General features: G+C 40.0%; 1 protein-coding gene across 3 annotated transcripts in view; it reads left to right on the top strand.

Moving 5' to 3' along the window:
- Positions 1-20,506, top strand: part of LOC121867220 (protein unc-13 homolog 4B-like) — a 205,390-nt gene that overhangs the window by 84,522 nt on the left and 100,362 nt on the right. For all 3 annotated transcript variants that reach the window (XM_042367065.1, XM_042367064.1, XM_042367066.1), the window contains one exon: positions 13,448-13,690. In XM_042367065.1, the coding sequence (XP_042222999.1) occupies positions 13,448-13,690 (243 nt within the window). The remainder of the gene's footprint in view (positions 1-13,447; positions 13,691-20,506) is intronic.

The raw sequence follows: 20,506 nt of genomic DNA, 5'->3' as shown, positions 1-20,506 counted from the left end.
CAGGCTGCACTTTTCAGGCATCGTTTGTATGGCTGTAACAAACACCTGTGCAAAATTTCATGCCATTTCATGCATACTTACCCTGCCGCATCGCGAACGACTTTTTGTCAACTTTTAGTGTATACCAAAAATTAGGTGTCATTTAATGTTTTCCAGGATAATGATAAATTTTACATGGGTGACATCGATTTAATTCACATGTTATTTTACAGGTACACCGTATAGAAAATCATTACAAGTTCATATTGAAATTCTTTTTTGTGCGGAACCTTGGCATCATTTTCCTAGACAATAATCTTTGCCTAATATATCCATCTCTCGATTCGTATCCCGTCACTTCAGTGCAAGCTTCAGTCATCACTTTTATGCCTCTCTCGACCGCCTGAGTGCTGTTTGGCCACTTGGGCACCACTAATGGTGTCTCAAGAATGTCATTAACCTGTAGATTTGACAGAGAAGCAATGTAAGGAGGCTCAGTCTTGAGTTCATTCCTCCAGTTAATCATGGAATGATAGTTTTTTGCTTGCCACTTTAGTTTCGGAGTCACCACCTTTCTCATGTTGACTACAGGAGGCACATCCTCATTCCCATCTCCATCTTTACCCTCCTCATCAGTATAGTTTAACAAATTCTCGTCAACAGCAGCATCAGAATCTTCCTCCTCCTCTTCAGATCTGCCAGTGCATTCTTCCTTTTGCTGATTCTCCTCTCTAATTTTTCTTATCATTGAGACAGCTTTTTCTCTAACAGTCATGTCCTCATCTGCACACATACCAAGAAGAAGTTGATCTGTGTGGGCGAAGTATGCATTTCTCTGGACAGCCTTCTTCACTATCGTCTCCTCCTCACTATTCAGGTGTTTCATATATAGCAGGGACTGGAATACGTTCCTTGAGCCGTGTGTTACGTAAGGGTGTATCTTGATGTAAAACCACATTGGAGCACTGAACTTTATTATTGTAATGACAATTCTTTTCAACTCATGGCTGGGTCTTGATGTTGCTACATACAGCCTGAGGATTCTACTCCATAAGGTGTTCCACCTTGACACACAGGGAGGACCTGGCTCAATAGCAGCCAAGTCATCTTCAACAACACCTGTGATAACTCCTTTACAAATCCTATACAGGTATTTCTGATCCCAGGACAGATCTTTCTCCACTTCATCATTAAACACAGGGAAATCAGGGAAACTGACTGGCTGGAAGGCGACAACTGGAAGCTCAGACAAAGACTCCTTGATCTGCTTTCCAATGGGACCACGCCAATGCTCAGGACCACTTGGTTTACCATCATAGTGATAAAAAACTGCGCGGAAAGGCAGCTCATTTCCGTGAAGCTGACATATGAAATAATGGAGCGGGTGACCAAGTAACATTTCAAGATGATGAATGACTCCATTTTCTGATCCTACATTTACATTGGTTCCATCACAACCAACACACACAATGGGCTGCTGGGTTAGATTTTTCTCCACCAGAAACTCGTGAATAGTTTTGGCAATCTGCTTTCCGTGTCCAGTCTTCGGAGTCACATGTGTGAGATATTCATTGCCAGGCTCAACCATGATGACATAATGATCTTTCACCATCATCCTCGAACTCCATTTCTCGGTCTTCTCATTCTTTATCATCACACGAGTGGCGGTTTTCTTACCATCAAAATAGAGTGACGTCAAATTATGAAAAAAAAGTTGATAAACACTGAACAGAACATTGCACCGCCACAGCGGCTGTTTGGCTAGTACTGTAGGTAAATTTAAAAATTTCAGTAGAAAATGCGGCAGACTAAACCTCGACATATCAGCTTCAAATTTGGCATGGAGTCTTAGATATGTATAAGGAACAATGCCTGAAGAGTGCAGCTTTGAGCAAAATTTCACTGCCCCCTAATATTCACTGTAATAGTCACTGTAGTTGTGAGTGGTATAATAAGACGGACGGAGCTATCTGAGATACGCTGTAAAGAACGTCTAACTAGTATAAGATCCGAGTGGAGACTGCTACCGGGTGCTGCCCAGGATAGCTGAATTAAATTGAATTGAATTGAAACAGTTTATTAAGCCAGAAAAACACAGTTACAGAGTGGATAATGATAACAATATTAACATGGCTGAGCCAATTGAGAACCTGAACTCTCTTGCAGGCACCTGATTTATACTGTACATTTATCTCAAGGAAGTATTACATAACATTTAGTATCATCTGGAATAGTACACATAGCATGGTGGTAATAAGAACATATCAGAATGTTATCACGGCTATCAGTTCGATATTTATTTATTTTATTTATTTATTTATTTATTATTTATTTTTTATTTATATTATAAGAATATACATAAGTTACAGTGTAATTGAAAAACATAAGTATAATGTGGGAGCAGTACAACATGGGTTGTACAGTATTAATATTGAACAAGAGGACAGAGCTGCCAGGATTATGTCTAGTTGGCAAATATATTTAATGCAATGGTAATTTCTGTCTACATGATAATTTCTGATAAAACGGTTTTGATGGTACAATAAATGCAGGTATATATAGTAGGTATTACAAGAAGTATTAATATTTAGACAATAAATATTATTTAAGAGATGATTTAAAGGAAGGGAGCGTAGTCTTTGCTAGGATGGGTGGGGGTAAGTTGTTGTACACCTTCACACCATGATATTCTATGGAGGTCTGGGACTGAGAGGAGCGCATGGGGGGAGGTTGGTCTTAGTAGCTCTGGGTGCCTTAAGTTACATCTTTGCTTATTCCGGAACTGGAAATAATTATTGTCAAGCAAATGATTGACAGATTTATAAACAAAGAGGGCACATCAGTAGGTGTTAATATCCTCGAATTTTAACATTTAAAATTTTGCAAATTGATTGTTTGTGTGATGTTTTTTTTTTCAAGTAGGTCATTGTCCATACACTATTTTGTGTTTTTGAAGCCAGAGCCCCCTCATAGTGTGTGACAGTGTATCAGGTGTTGGTAAACAAGATCATGATAGATTTCTTTCACAGCTGTGAGAGCGAGTGACTGTCGAGTAATATATATGATACTCCACCGTTTATTGACTTTACTGTGAATGGCTTGTATGTGGTTTCTCCAGTTAAGCTTCTCATCAACAATAATTCCGAGGAATTTAGTATTTTGTTCGCGTTTGTGGACTGTATTACCAAGGTACAGGGGGTCCAGATCTGGGGGTAAGTTTTCCCTTCAGTAAAAGATCGTGTGGTGGATTTTCTCGGGGCTTAAGGTCAGTTTATTATGTGATACCCAGGTCCTGACTTCAGTCAATTCAGTGTTATAGTTCTCATCATGGAATGGAGGTCTGAGTTGCTTGCATAGAGATTACTATCGTCTGCAAATAAGTTGTATTTTATGAGTGTGCTGGTGTGGACTATGTCGTTTATGTATAACAAAAACAGTACAGGACCGAGAAAGGAGCCTTGGAGACATCATACAAACTTGGTGAGGAGTTAGATTGTTGATTATTATACCAGACATACTGCTTCTTGTTGGACCTATGATATACAGTACTGAGGACACGCCTTGTGAGTGGAATTTACCCATCACGTGCTCTAATCATTTCACCTCATAGCTACGGAATTTTACAGGGGGCGCTCGTTGTATAAAACACATATATAAACCCATATTTATATAATATTAATGTCCATGAGACAGGGGTTAATACATTTTGCATTGGCACTTCAAATGATGCCAACATGTTTCTATTTTAATAAAAGCGGTGGACAGAAGTCTGAAGTCTCCTGCACCGCACATAATTTATTTGGTGACATATTCAACACATACTGTATTGTTACCTTCATACTAGGTTCAAAAAATAAAATGGTCTGAAATGATATTTGATGGAAAATTTCTTACTTGACACAAGTGTCAAACACTGATTACGGTATGTTATCAATGATCAGTCAGTTCACACCCCTCGCTTGGCCCTGATTCCTTTACAGATAGAGAAATAGATATAGCTTAAAGAAAGGGAATTTGTTGTGCTTAGAAAAAAAGTCATGTTTTCATTTACAGTTCACCATCCATCAGGGGCGCACCCAGAAATTGAGTAGGGGGGGTTTCCAAATTACTGAGAAGTCTGGCGAGCGTAGCGAGCCCTTTCAGCTGGGGGGGTCCGGAATTTTTTTGAAATTTGACCAATATTTGACGCCATTTGCACTGAATCTTAGGAAATAATCTGAGGTTGAAGATGGTGTAATTTAGCATCCTAATCTTTGTATATAGACTTAAATTACAGGATAATAGAAGTCATAATTTTTTTTTTTAAATATTTTATTTACACATGTGAAGTGAGGACGAAAGAAGTGGGAACATGTTCCCTAACCCAGCATGCTCCATTTCCAAATCCGTATTATCGTACGATACAGTTATTTGAAGCACACTTGGGAAATCATCAAATATGTGAAAGTGGCTGGAAAAATAATTTATAAATATGTAAAATCTATAGAAAATGTACAATGTAGATGAGTAAAAAACAACATTAAGTCTCAATATTTCACACTGGCAGTGCTGTATATTAAGTGCATTCATGTGCATGGGAATGGCAGAGGTAGTGGAAGTTACCGTGGCGTGGGGTGAGGTCAGGTAAGCTGACCCAACCTTCGTGTTACTAAGGTGTCGCCAGGTCAGGTATGGGTTGGCCGCACCATGCAGTACCTGGAGGGGGGGTTTCCGGGCAACCAGGAAACCCCCCTGGGTACGCCACTGATCCATACACAACCAGACGTGACTTGAACTGCGGATACCGAGACAGAATGCAAGCACTGTTATTATTACTACTATTATTACTAATTTTCCCTCGAGTCTTGAAAGAGTGTAGGGAACAGATTAGCGGACCCCTCGTAAATTTATTTACAAAATCATTAGACACGGGAGTTGTGCCAGACTTGTGGAAACAGGCAAAAAAGGGAGACAGAGCATTAGCGTCAAATTACCGGCCGATTAGTTTGACGTCAGTAGTGGGGAAATTTCTTGAATCAATTATAGCAAACAGCATCCGATCGCATTTAGAGAAAAGCAAATTAATCTACGATTCTCAACATGGGTTTACAAAGGGGAAATCTTGTCTAACAAATCTGCTGACGTTTTTTAGGAAAGTCTTCGAGGTAGTAGAAAATGACGAAAATTACGATGTTATTTACTTAGACATTAGCAAAGCATTTGACAGAGTACCGCATCAGAGGCTTCTGAGAAAAGTTAAGGCTCATGGTATCGAGGGGAACGATTTAAATTGGATAAAATCATGGCTCACCGATAGAACGCAGAGGGTCAGCGTAGATGGTGTTAAATCTGAGTGGGGCTGTGTAACCAGTGGGGTTCCCCAGGGGTCAGTACTAGGCCCACTCTTGTTCATAATCTACACAAACGCTCTAGATACTGGGATCAGCAGTGACATAAGCAAGTTTGCGGATGACACCAAAATAGAGCGGGAGATTAATTCAGGGCAGGATGCAAATGCATTACAGGAGGATTTGAATAAACTGCAGGGGTGGTCAGAAAAATGGCAAATGAAATTCAACACCAGCAAGTGCAGCGTACTTAATATTGGAAGAACAAATACTGTCAATGTATACAGCCTTAACAACATCAACCTAGAGAAGTCGACTTGTGAAAGAGACTTAGGGGTACTTGTAAGCCCGGACCTACGGCCTAGAAAACAGTGCGTTAATGTTCGAAATAAGGCAAACAGAGTATTAGGTTTTATATCTAGAAGTATAAGTAATAAGAGTGCAGAGGTCTTATTGCAACTATATCTTGCGCTAGTCAGGCCGCACCTCGATTATGCGGTTCAGTTCTGGTGCCCTTATTATAGAATGGATATCAATTCACTGGAGTCGGTGCAGCGAAGAATGACGAAAATGATTCCGGGGCTTCGAAACCTACCATATCAAGATAGGTTAAAGAAACTAAACTTGCATTCCCTAGAAAGACGAAGAGTGCGGGGAGATACGATAGAAGTATTTAAGTGGTGAAAGGAATCAATAAAGGGGATATAGATAAAGTTCTTATAATATCCGAGCAGGATAGGACTCGTAACAACGGATTTAAATTGGATAAGTTTAGGTTTAGGAGGGAGATAGGAAGGAACTGATTCACAAATAGGATGGCGGACGAGTGGAACAAGCTTAGCAACTTTGTAGTAAGTGCTGGAACGCTGGGGAGCTTTAAAAGGAGGCTAGATAGATTCATGGATGATAGAGAGTTGTAGTAACTCTCGACAGGAGCTGCCATGCACAGGCCAACCGGCCTATTGCAGACTCCTTATTTTCTTATGTTCTTATGTTTTTATGTTTTACTTACCTATTAGTATAGTATAGTAGATTGTTCTAGCAAGCTACAAGCACATGTGGATAAAGAATCACTGCAATTAACTTCAAACTTCCTCTTGTTCACACTATGGCCAAAGTTTAACATGAACAGTATGAATGTTATCTGTATAATATAGCAGATGAGGAAAATAATAGATCTGAACTTTAGCTCCAAGTGAGTATTAATAGTTCATCTTTCACGGATACCATTAATGTAGGTAGAGGGGCACCTGCCTCCACTTTCTTCCCTGCTGCCCTCCTCCCACCCCACATTCTCTTTACGTCACTCTTCACCTCGCTATACAACCGTCCACTAGGCAAAACATGCGATCTAGTAACAGTATATTTAAAGTATTTCTTATTTAGTATATAAACATTCCACATGTCTCTACATTTATATATTTGTTTTAAGATTATTTTACTTTGATTCCATAGCATGTTTACTATTGCGAGTTTTCTATAACCAAATACAGGGCTGCCACACTGCCCAAAATCTGACGAGCCCCTGCAAACGCACTAGTGAGGGGGGCTGTACATGGGCTATATACAGGGGGAGGGTAGTGGAGACAAGTGCACCAGTGCAGGGCTAGGGGACAGCAGTCCACCCCCATCCACTCTACCTTCCACCCAGGAGGAGGCGAGCGCCACAAAACACATGGGATACAGTAAACGAGGCAACTGCAGAGAATAGAGGGGGGCTGAAGTCAATACCAAGACCAGAGACATTACTGAAGACAATTTCCGGCTTGAAAGTCATGTACGCTAATACGGACACGTTCCTTGACAGGGGAGAGCAGTTTGAAACACTACTGAGGGTACAGTCTCACACAAAAGTTGGTTACTCTCCCAGCCAGCTATTGCTGCACTGTCTGCTTCATTTGTATCGGTTTCATGTTCTGGTTGGTACTGAGACAGTTTTAAACATCTGAAGCAGGCAGTGCAGCAATAGCTGGCTGGGTGAGTTACCCAACTTACACCAACCCGATATAGTAGGTGTTGTAGAACTGTTGTACAAAAACAGGAGAATCGAACCGGAGGAATGTGAGTTCAATGTAGATGGATATGACTCATTTACGAACCTTTCACAAGCAACTTGCAAGAGGGATGTGGTTATCTGTGCTAGGCAAGACCTTAGAGCCAGCCAGGTGAGGGTGCGGGGAGAGCATGATTTGAAGAATCGATGTTGTGCAAAAATAAAATGAAGGGGAGAGACTTACTTATTGTGGGATGTATTTACAGATCCCCAAAAGCAGCAACAGCACTGAGCGAGACGACGTTCAAAATTTACAACCCCATAGCACTGACATGGGAACGTTAAATTCCGATTTACCAGAATTTCGAGAATGTGAAGTGGCTCAGAATCTAGCAAATGATGCTGGTGCAATTCCGAATATTGACTTAGATGTTAGTAATGATAGTTGAAGTAGCGAATATGGTGATGATGAACAGCCATGCCTACATACTCCAGCTAGAAATTATTCTGAATCTGTGGAACTTCAGTCACGCCCAAATCAACTTACTTTGAAAAAGTACAGCCCCAAAAAATTCGGCAAGGAGACTACACTAAGGGATTTCAATCCTGAATGGTACAAGATTCATCCTTGACTTAGTTATGAGGTCGGTGAGTGTTTAAAGCTTGTTTTCCGTGCAATATGTTCATGAAAAATGATACATACTTTCAAATTTGAGAATTGAAAGAAACTTGAACGACAAAAGAAGAATTCAATGAGTCACTGCCACTAGCCATGCCAAAATGGATAATTTATCGAGCAAACAAAAAACATGAAAGATCTGTTTTGACACAGCTGGATAATGCACATAAACAGCAGGTGCTGCAAAATCGAGAGTATTTGCAAGTGAACATCGAATGTCTGTTGTTTACTGCACACCAGAATATAATGCAGCGGGCACATGAGGAGTACAGAAAGCACTTAGACGACATTTCCACCGTCAATCGAGGAACTTTCCTTGTATTATTGCACCTTTGCTGTAAGGATATACCATGGCTTGTGGACAAACTGAAAACTCATAGTTGCTCGTGCTCAGTGGACATCACCAGATATACAGAATGAGCTACTTGACATTATATAGCAGCTGATTATCGCAAGGATAACATATGGGGCAAGGGAAAGCGGGCAAGTCTCCTTCAACATGGATGAAACCTCAGACATTAGAAGAACAGAGAAATTGCAATGTGTTTAAGATTTATTTATGAAGGCATGACCAAGGAGACATTTGTTGGTTTCTACGTGACTCCTTCCACTGAAGGGAAAGTTCTTATGAATTTGTGAAGGGTGTCTGGAAAACGAGATCCATTTTTTTTTACGGGGTTAGCCCACCAGGGCACAGGTCAATGACCCACATTAGGGCCTGAGGGGGAAAAATATAACAGGGCCAAGGGGGCGAAAATATAATAATAATAATAATAATAATAATAATAATAATAATAATAATAATAATAATAATAATAATAATAATAATAATAATAATAATAATAATAATAATAATAATAATAATAATAAATACAAATTAATAAAATTTAATACAAAAATTTAATAATAAAATAATAATAATGATGATGATAATAATGATAATGATAATAATAATAATAATATTAATAATAAAGGACCATAACAAATACACAAAAAACATTAATAGTGCGAAACAATATATGTATGTTGTGTTGACAAAATAAGATAAACAATTGAGACCCTGCAATTGTGTGTAAGTGAGACAGAAAGCCAGATAAATAACCTGGGACTTGGTCACAATTTTCGTGATGCCATATGGCAGCAGGGTCTACCATTAGACAACACATCATGCTTCTAATATCTTCCCAGGCGATAGTACCTCCCTGTCTGATAGCTGCCTTCTACCTACTACCTGGTTGAGTGACATTGTTGGCGCATTCTTTGACGGCGCCTTGAACATGAAATGGGTATACAGAGATCTTGTAGCACAAATGAAGGAATGTTCACCGAAGGTAACTTATATTCACTGCTAGTATGGGCATTCGCTGAATTTTGCTATTCTATGACTGAGATTGAGCCACTCCGCAACGCACTTATATAACTTTCTGGAAGCAACTCTTAAATGTGATGTCATGCTTAGTGATGCTGAGGTGGATGGTGAGCACATAATCCGGACACTCAAATCTCAAAATGTTATGAAATTGTCTTGTTGTTGCGAGGCAGTCAGGGCAGTGATCGACCAAATGCCAAAGATAAGCAAGGTGCTCCTGAAACTGGCAGATGATCGTGACGCAAAAACACATGCCTATAGCAATGCGTTGCTGAATCCAGTTTGTAATTTTGTTTTTGTATTTGCACTGGTACTGCTCAAGAAACTACTACTGAATATGAGTAATCTCAGTAGATATCTGCAAGGACAGACAATCGATGTGACAGCTGCACAGAAAACAGCTGATTCGGCGATGAAAGCGCTGAAGGTCAGTCGAAATGAAAGGGTTTTAGTGCAATATGGCAGTCAGCGGAAGACCTCAGGGACACTATTACCGAGTGGATCAAGGACACATGTTTCTCATTCAAGGAAGCTAGGCTCCCCAGAATCAGAAGGAGGCAACATCTCACTCGCGCAAACTGCTAAAAATCACTATCGTGTGTCGACGTACTATCGAAGTTTAGACAAGGTGCTCCTTGAAATCAAGTCAAGATTCTATGGCAATGACCAGGATGTTTTGTGTAGACTGGGTGATATTGTCATGAATGCATTTCCAGAAAAAGAAGTTATGATATTACAAGCTAGTATGGGTTGTATAGGAATCTACTAGAAACCGAAAAGAAAATTTATTTGAAGTTTCTGCATGACAATAAGGCCTCGTGTCCTGAGATGAAAACATCAGCAATTATGGTCAACACAATGTGTCAGAATGAACTGCATGAAGTAGTACCAGTGTTCTACAAAGTTGTTAGTATTTTGGCCACATTCCTGTAACGTCATGCTCTGTGGAGAGGTCGTTCAGTGTCTTCCGACGGCTGAAGATTTAAGGAATGCCATGGGTCAAGAGCGAAAATTAACAATGAAAGTGCTTACACAAATCAAATATTTAATTCAGAAATGCACCTTATTACTGACATCTTTGGCAGACGTAAAGGCTGGGACTAATTCTTTTTCTAGGACTGTCCAAATAGGTCATCACTTGACTAAGGGACAGTTCCATAAACAATTAGTTCACATTCCATTCACGATAATGAATGTTTTGAGTTCCCTTTCATGATAGTGATTAACCCTTTTTTTGGCGCTCAAAATATGTGGAAAAAGGCCACGATTGAACTCTGGTATTATTCTCTGTAGCTACTGTACACTGCAGACACTGAGGGAGCACTTCCATTACTTGACATTCTGTTATCTTAGTTCATTTCCAGTCACTACCATATATTGGTCTCCTATCCCGATAGTCATTGTACACTTATGTACTGTGTACCTATAACTTAGAAAATGTGACCTGGAAAGCCATTTTTGGTTCCACCTATTTTTTTCGGGCAAAGCTTCCTTCCCTGCCCCCCCCCCCCTCTCTCTCTCTCCCCCGAAAAAAAAAATCGGTCCCCTACGCCACTGAAGCCAGATATCACAAACCCAGAAGAATCTGGGTGGGAAATGGGTCCAAGCAACACTTTAGTGCCCACACTGAGACATTTAAATCCAATGCCAACAATTTGTTCCGAGGTATTAACATGTAGTTGTAAGACTGGAAAATGCACCTCAGGAAAATGCACATGCAACGAAAACCAGTTATCATGCTCTCTTGCATGTGGGTGTAGGGGAGACTGTAACAATCCTTGGACTCCACCTTTTTCTGAGAGGGAAGAAGGGGATTCAAGTGATGAATGATTGACATCAAGGAATGTCTTCATGTTAGATAACTTGCCCACGTGACTTTGATGCTTTGTTTATAAATCTCTGAATCAAGCAATTAAATTACTGTATTAGGTCTCATAAAAAGGTCGTTCAGTTATCTATAGTGCAAACGGCCTGTTTCTCGTAACGCTCTTCAAGAGTGAGGTACTTCTCCGCCTGGAGTACGGTCACTGTCTGTTCCCCCAGATATGTTACAGACTGTCAGTTGACTAAAATTGTCCAAAGGAGGGCCACCAGGCTGGTGCCTGCGCTATGGCACCTCAGTTACCCAGAGAGATTAGAACGCCTGCAACTGCCTAGATTATAGCATAGACAAACAAGGGGTGACTTAATTAAAGTTATAAGCATCTCAGAGGGCACTACGTGTATTCAGTTGAGTGTCCATATCTGGAGCTGGCGGATGCCCGTCCAATAGGGGTCACAGCTCAAGGCTGAAGAAGCCACAAGTCCAGAAAATTGTGAGGGCAAACTTTTTCGTGTGAGAGCAATGAGTTCTTGGAACAATCTGCCATAGAGTGATGTGACGGCACCGAGTGTGAGCTCTTTCAAGACCAGACTAGGCCATCACTGGCGCAGGTACAGATACATTCAGGAGCCAATGCATACCTAGTACTTTGATGCTTTCCAACAGTACATTACAGAAACGTGACTGACCTCCCAAGCGGCTAATTAGCCGATTAGCGGAGAAGAGAATAAAAGTAAAAAAGAAAGATACCTGGATGCTTCCATGCATACCTGAGGTCCGGTTAGTGATTCTCTGGAATATTGGAAGACACACGAAGAAGATTTTCCTACTCTGTTCCTTCTGGCCGAGTGCTACCAGTAACACAGCATTGTCTGCACCCTCGGTCATAAAGCATCAATTTAAGAGACTGTTGTTCAAAGAGATAAATGGACATATTTCAGAATCTCAAAAGAATAATTAAACTAGCAGATGCCCATCCAACTAAGGGTCAAGTTGAAGAGGCCACAAGTTCAGAAAACTGTCAGAGTAAATTTTGGGGGGTAGTAAGAGTTATGAATTCTTGAAATGCTGTAATCTGTTGGAGAGTGTTTGGCGGCTTATTCAAGACAGATTTAACCAACACTGATGCTGGTACAGATACACTTTGAAACCAGTACAGCACATGCCCCAGTATTTGCTAACAGTGCGCCCAAAGCAGTTAACAATTAGTCGATCAGCAGCGAGAGGTGAACAGGAATTAGAGTTATATTATGGCAGTACAATCCCATTAAATTAATTTGTGATAAATATTATTAATAATCCCCTTTGACACTACAAGCTTCTTCATGGTAATGTATTAATTACTTATCTAAAAATGGTAACTAATTACAGAAGTTTCCAGTGTACTGTACTGTATATTTGAATGCCCATAAGTACAGTAAATCCTTGAGAAAATAAAACGGACTTCGGTATCATTGCTTGTTGTACTTTATAATTTAATAAATACCCACTTCGGAATAAAATAATAAGTTTACTGAATAAAAATAACTGTAATTTGTAGTTTAGAAGATAAGGCAAGAATTGACGGCGTGGGTAGACGGGGATCCTAGGGTCGCCGGAACAGAGGAGGATCAACGCTCTTAAGAACTACGTTGACCCTCGTGGCAGGTTGACCAATCTTGGAGGGATAAGGACGCACCTAGCCTCAGGCGTAAACCACTAGATTGTTCTAGTAACTTCTACCAACTAAATAATACATAAAATCAGTTTATTTTTTTATTGTGCTGCACAAGACTTGGTATTCATCATGTCGTAACCTAGTATAAGAAACCCACGTGGTCCAAGTGATTCTCCGTCTCTTCCATCTACAAGCTAAGGAACCACTATACTAGTTATAATTTAAGAAGTTCATTCGGGCTATGTAAAACCCGACCGTGTTCTCACTGGCGGGACAATGTTTTGGCCAATACATCTCATGTTAATATAAGTAATCTCAGGTTATAACATGTATTGAGGCGTCCTACAACATCAGACGCCATTCATGGTTAGTAACACGGTCTAAATTTTATAATCCCTTTGTGATACACTTATACCAGGATATGCCATTGATTTAGTGTATAGAATACTCCTATTCTTTTGCTAAACAACAATTATAAGTAGTTTGTTCCGGATTTTACGCATTACCATAAGATTTACAGTCCTACCACCAATGTGCATGCATACATTGCTATTCCCAAATTTCCGACACCTTTCCTGGGACATACAGTATACTACATAAGATACACTTTCCTCTCAACAGACTGAAGAACTACTGACAGATGTACTATACTGTGCTGATACTCTGATGGGTGAAGATGGAGTATGGGATGTATCCAGTGCTCCAGCAGGAATGGCGCACTGTATACCAGGTAGAAAATTCAGCCACGTTTCCTCTCGCTTGGTCAGTGTGACGATGTCTCAAGTGATTCAGAGCCTCCAAGACACTTTCAACACTGATCAAGAAACAATTGAGCGGCTGAAGCTGAAGGTGCAGCAGAGAAAGGTAATGTTAATTCCAGTTTTAAAGGAGATGAAATGTAAGGGTAATGATTTGCTATAGTACATACACGGGAATCACTAACAAAAAAAGTTTTTTGTTGTTATGTAATTGATGGCGATTCAAAAGAATCTGACCTTCATGTCTAGTGGTCCACCAGAAATGAAGGTCAGGTTATGTCATGGAGTAAAGAGGTGTATCACATGTCCCAACGGTAGTCCAGTAGAAATTGACAGGAACCCGGACATTTGATATAATAAGCAAATGTATGCTCAAAGTGCTTTGTATAGAGGCAAAAAAACATCCCCCCCAAATGTTTCCAAATTCACCACTGGAGAAATATGTATTTAAATGAAATTCAATGTGGACGCCATAACGACCATGAATATGAAAGAAAATCATGGATTAATATTATTTATATAACTCCCATGGTATAGAGAGTTTATTAATGGTTTAATAATATGTTGTATATATCTCTCAAATTATATGTATTGTATTTTATTAGCTTCAAAAGATTGAAATAATAATTAAATAGATAAAAGTGTGTGTCATTACTTGTAAAAAATGCATACTGACAATACAAGCTTAATGTAAAGGTAACTAAACACGCTATTTAATAACGAAAACTGACTTATATTTCTTTAGGAGTTATCACATTTGAAGTTATGTATGGAAACACTAAATATTTATTGCAGTTAACAACCGTAGTCCCAATACTTTACACTCTACATTATTAAATCTACACACAGGCCTATAAATGTTGGATGGGTTAACTGTCAGTGCTATGTTATACAATTTATGACACAAAATAACACAGTGCGAGGACTAAAACTGTTTACAAAATATGCATATGTATGAATGGGAAGATGTTGTCCTTAATCTGATCACAAAAAGATGTCCTCTACAGAGTCAGTAACTTGCAAGTTAAGCGGAGAGTTCTCACACTGTCCTGCACATTTGCAGTGAGCACTACAGGGGATTCCTTTCTTGGCGCAGCCGCAAGACACACACAATCTAACACTGCTCTTACAAGAACACCTCACATGGCGAAGCAAGTCAGGGGGTGCTGGTGGTTTATCTGTGAAAATTGTAAGAATATGGCCAGATTCCACTGAAAAACCATAGCCTTCCTTGTTGAGCACTGAGCCACGGCGTCGCCAGGTGGATATTTGATGATGTACTCAAGACTGTGGAAGTACAGTAGCTAAAACAACAATATGAGACCATAGACGATAAATTTTGGTATATGAGGGCTGTCACCAGTCACACGTAAAATTTCGGTGCATATCGACCCCCACCTGCACAGATAGTTGTTTTAGCTACTGTACATTGCACTACTTGTTGGAGGCATACGTTCCACACATATATTTTGGTGATATCACATACACATAACGTAGTTCATCTAACCCTCCGGATGATAATGCTCGACAACAAACTGCTCCCCAACAATTCGTAGCTCCTCCTTGGATCACCAAAAATCAGCACATCTGACCTTAGCTGTTGTGATGATTGCAAGGCTTTAAGCTGCTTAAGCTTACCCATGCCATACAAAGCTGAGGTTCTGTCACAACCAGACATAGCATGAGCAAACACGAGACACATACAGTTCTATTCCCAAAACTTCCTACGCAATTCTAGTGGAGACTGTGTATGGCCTTGTGCCTAGGAAGATATCACTTGTATACCAGGCATGATAGAGGAGGATCAGAATGACAGTATCATCTGCAATGACAAGAACGGGTATCTGACTGTGTGCCAGTTCAAGGGCCTTTTGATTATCACATCAGCAGCATCCCCTTCATCTTCAGCATGCTTCACATATACACTAGAAGTTTTATTAAACTCGACTTGTTTTCTTTTGTTGGAAAGGAAAGCTGCCTTGTTTTGTGGAACCGGTGTCTTTTCTTCAACCACTACATCATGAAATGATGACTGCTGAAGCCAACGTCGGTTTTGCTCTGGCTCTTTGGTTGTCACGACATCATAGTTAACAAAGATTACCCATACAGGTACTACAGGTGTTTTTTCACGAGTAACTGCAGAGACAAATGAATCACAAACTGAAGCAATGGTGCCGATCTTTGGCCAAATTATACGATGCTGCGTACCACAACCATCAATCACTCTGGCAGCATTTTGTTTCATTTTTTGCAGTGATATTTGGATCCATTTGAATGATATGTTTGCCAGCACTAACTTCGAAAATTTTCTCATGCTTCCATCATCGTGGATTAAGGCTGGAGAAACTGTTGCCAGCTCATAGGCAAATACATCTGTGTGTGTGTGTGTGTGTGTGTGTGTGTGTGTGCGCGTACAATTTTGATTGTACATAGTGGACAGGGTTTTGAAGTCGAGAGAAACTGTGGAGTTAAAATACGTAAAAACTTATCAAACCAAACATAAGGAAACCTGACCTAACTTTACCTAATTTAATCTTACCTTTGTTTTGGCGATTTAGTTTTTTAATCAAAACCAAATGTGCTATTGTCCAAAGCACATCGAATGGTTTCCTATTCAGATGCAGAACACCTCTAACACAACGCAAACATACTGCGACTGAAGATTTCCATCTCAAATATGGGAAGTCTGCATCATTTGTACAGTATACCTACTACTCGTGTCCTTGCTTAAACATATTGCAGTTTTTACCACCAAATTTTTTTTATTTGGCTGCCATAGTCAGTTGTACAATCGGAAACCGCAATTTCTAGCCCACCCAGGTCGGGCTGGAGTTGAGGACCAGGTCCTTTCTGAACGGCTGGCCACGCTAACTATCGCGGGCAACACGCCAAGAACACACAAGTTATGAACCCTTCTAAGCTTCGCTATCAGTCTGCCATGTTGTACTCATCTTGCTATGTATAATGGTAAGCAGTCCTAGTATGGATGCATAGATGACAATATGTATTAGTATATTGCATGTTATACCCTTCAAAAATCATTGTAAATTATGGAAATGAAGGAAACCTCTCCTAGCTTGTAATTTCGAAAGTAAGATTCGAACGAAGCAACTCCAAACCAGCCAACGCACAAGCTAGACAAGAGGTAACTTACGCTGTAATGTCATGTGTGTGTGTGTGTGTGTGTGTAACATTCATGCTTCACTATTAGTATTTGAGATGTTTCATAATATATTTATCCATTTACCGTCCGAGATAGCTCTCCCATACGTCGTTTTGAGCATAGTGCCGGAGCACATGTTTCCACCACACCCAACCTTTACCCTTATTTCCCTTTTTCCGTGTAACTATATCCAAGTGCCTGTGTGATGTCTTTCACCCATATATTTACCAAAACTAAATGTAAATGTGGATCAATTACTCGTTTCATACACAAACACACACACAGAGCATCAAGATTGTTTTGTAGGCATGACTGTTGGTTAAATGAAACCACAAAAATATTTTATCGAATTCTGTACAAACATGTATCCATTGTAAACATTACAATTGTCCATAACATTTAAAACTTGTGTGAAAAAATTCGAAAGCGATATGGGTGTGCGGCTACATCCTGCAACACATATATGTGAAGTGTAGTAAGAACACAGTTTAATACCTTGTCCAACCTCCATTTGCTGCTATAACTTCATGGAGTCTGGTAGGCATGGAATCTACCAGATTGCTGCAAATGTCCGGCCTATTCCTTATTCCCTCCCACACCATTCTTGCCTGTCTCCTCACTGCCTCCCTAGTCTTCTCCTTCACACCCCATTCAACAACCATATGCGCCCAAAGATTCTCTATTGGGTTACAGTCGGCCCATTTAGGGGGGGGGGGATGGCAATCCAATAGAATAATCTCTGGGTGGCCCTCAAACCAACGCCTGGCTGCGCGACTTGTACAGAGTGTATTGGACTATATATATACTGTAGGTTGAGGCTCTGGAATGGCATATACCCGCACCGATGGGAGAAAGGATGTCCCTAGAATATTTATATACTGGTCTGCAGTCATAGGTCCCTCAATGTCCACCAGTTCACCTACATCTCCCTACCACATCCGTCCATGCATGGAGGTTGTCACACGACCGCTCGTCGATGTCTCGTGGATGTTTATTCGAGCATATCTTGTTTTACGTATTCGTCAACACTGGCGACCGACTGCTGCGACAGATGTAAAACATTTTGTATCGGGGAAAATAACAGATCTCCAAAAATCAACCCCCCACATCCGCATACGTCTCAGCAAACCTTTTATGTGTTTCTCTGTGTGCCTCTGTTAAGGTTTTCTTACGTGCTGCGATGAAACACTGTCGGCCAGTCTCCCGTATACGCCTCCTGGTAGTTATCCGGTGACAGTGAACTCCTGTTATCCTTGTTATACGCACGGCAGTTGAGAGTGGTGCTCTCTCTGCTTCCCTTCGTATCTGTTGATCCTCCTCAGGCGTGGTGACTTGTCCCTCCTGGTCGGGGCCTGGTGAGCACGTGACCCTCCTTCTGATGTCGCCTCACCCAAAGCCTAACTGTATCTTGGAGATACCGAGAAGGCGATTAATCTCCTGTATCCCCTTCCCTGCCTCGTGATATGCAACAATCCTGGTGCGAAGTGTTATCACCTCAGGCTGATTTGCCCTCGTCCGTGGTGGCCTCATGTGACCTTGTGGCTGAACCTCCATAACTGTAATAATAAAACGATACAGTCATAAGTGTATCAGATCTTTAATAACAGTTGGACATTCATTAATAAATATTCAGAATATTAGAGGGTATAGAGTAAAATCAAAATGTGAATGAAGGATGACAACGATTCACTGACACTATCGAACATCAATGTATATGGAAACCCATTTCCTGTTATTTTACAGTATTGTAGCCAGGGGTGGCCCGCCTGGGGTGTAGGAAGGGGGTTGCTCCCAATGATTTGGCTTAAGAGTTGGTCATGATCGTCTTAATGACATCTAAACATCAGGGTGTTGGTCAAGAAAGGAAACAAGAGGTTTTCGCGACCAGTACATGGCTTTAATAGGTGTTCAAGAAGCAGACAGACTTTGATAATGGTAAATAATTACATTTAACTAGACAGCACTCGGAGACTGCAAACCTCCGATATGGGGGAAAAGGCATCGGGTCTTGGCAGATATGAACAATTAAAAAGCTTAAACAACGTCGTAACATTATCAGTGGAAAAGGTCACATGATGTTAATAACGTGTCCAGTCTCTGATAGTGTTATCACATGTTACATACCCACAAAACGTTATTAGTAGGGCCATTGGTGGGTAACTATCTCATAATTCTTCAATTAATAACAATTGTCGCTACGGTCAAAATTCTGTATTTATTAATGCAAATCAGAAGGCATTATGCTTGTAAATAAACTTTACTAGCAACAGCGGACCTTTAATTTGCATCCCGTAGGTTTCCTCACGTGACGTAGTCTGTCACGTGTTCTAAGTTCGAAATTTTATGAGTTTTCTATTTTGTCATGTCTCAGGAATACGCCCCTACTTTATGAATGGTATTTATGAAACTCCCTGTATATATAGGGAATCCGTTATACACACCAGTCACCGCTTGAGATGATCCAGGGAGGGATAGGAGGATGGTTAGCAGTCCTGTTGCGCTTGCTGGTGGACAGAAATCAAAGCACACACATACGGTGAAGCTGAAAGAAAACAGATCGAAAATGTGACATTAGTAAAGAACAAATATGAGGTTATATAAAACAATTTTGTCGAAATACATCCACCTTTGTATATCTAATATATGTAGATTGGATTATATACAGTATATTTAGCACTTGTCAAGCAATATAACGATGAAAACATACAACTTACCCTTTGAGCAACTGTGTCCACACGAACGGCAGGCCTTCTCCAACACACGACTTCAGGTCGGCCATCGCTGTGTGATTCGCTCCCGTGCAGGGTGAAACTATGGGCAGGTTTCTTTACGCCATTTGCCTCGGTCTACCCAGTAGTAATTGGGAACCTGGATGTTAATCGATTTGCAGATCGTATTCCGGGGTAATGGTTAGCCAGTGCAGTCGGTGAGTTGTCCGGTCTTCTCAGACTATTCCTTGACACTGGGTCATGCAACTAGTTAACTCAGGGTGTGGTTTTTGTGTTGACGACAGCTTCTACACCTTAAACAAATTCACGCCTAGGTGACCCTTGGGCCGGCCATACTCGTTACACAAGGGGCAACCATTATTTGGCGATGTGTGGGAAATTTTAATAAGCTAAAAAATGTTGCTCACTGGTTCGTAATTAATTGATCCCACAAAATCAAATACATATAAAATAATAAATATACACTTACGTGATGTTATTGTAGTGGACAGTATTATTAAATAGTTGCTAAGTAGCTAAGTAGAATAACCTACTAAAGGCCTTTAATAATACCAGGTATATACACTTGGAGACGTATTAATAGCTCAGGAAAATACCTAATTTTACAAATTTACTTAACTACGTATGGAGGTGATCGCCGTGATGATGTGTGGTCGAGTTGTGTTTGAGGAGACATGGATGGTATTGTCTTTATTAAGGCTGTATTCTTGATTATTTATAGATTATTTACAATATTTACGTTCAATTTATAGTACCACACCGGTCTTTATTTCGATATTAAAAATAGGGTTTTCCTATGTATTTTGATGAGTTTCGAACGAATTTGATATTCATTTCCTCCGTAAATCACTAGTTTTTGAGGTACTTACCTCAACAATCATAACCGAAAAAGTGTTTTTGTAAAAAAAAAAAAAAATATATATATATATATATATATATATATATATATATATATATATATATATATATATATATATATATATATATATATATATATATATATATATATATATATATATATATATATATA

The sequence above is a fragment of the Homarus americanus genome, unplaced genomic scaffold (assembly GCF_018991925.1).
Source record: "Homarus americanus isolate GMGI-L3 unplaced genomic scaffold, GMGI_Hamer_2.0 scaffold6317, whole genome shotgun sequence".
Taxonomy (NCBI): Eukaryota; Metazoa; Arthropoda; class Malacostraca; order Decapoda; family Nephropidae; genus Homarus; species Homarus americanus.
This window is presented reverse-complemented; position numbering and strand designations above follow the sequence as displayed.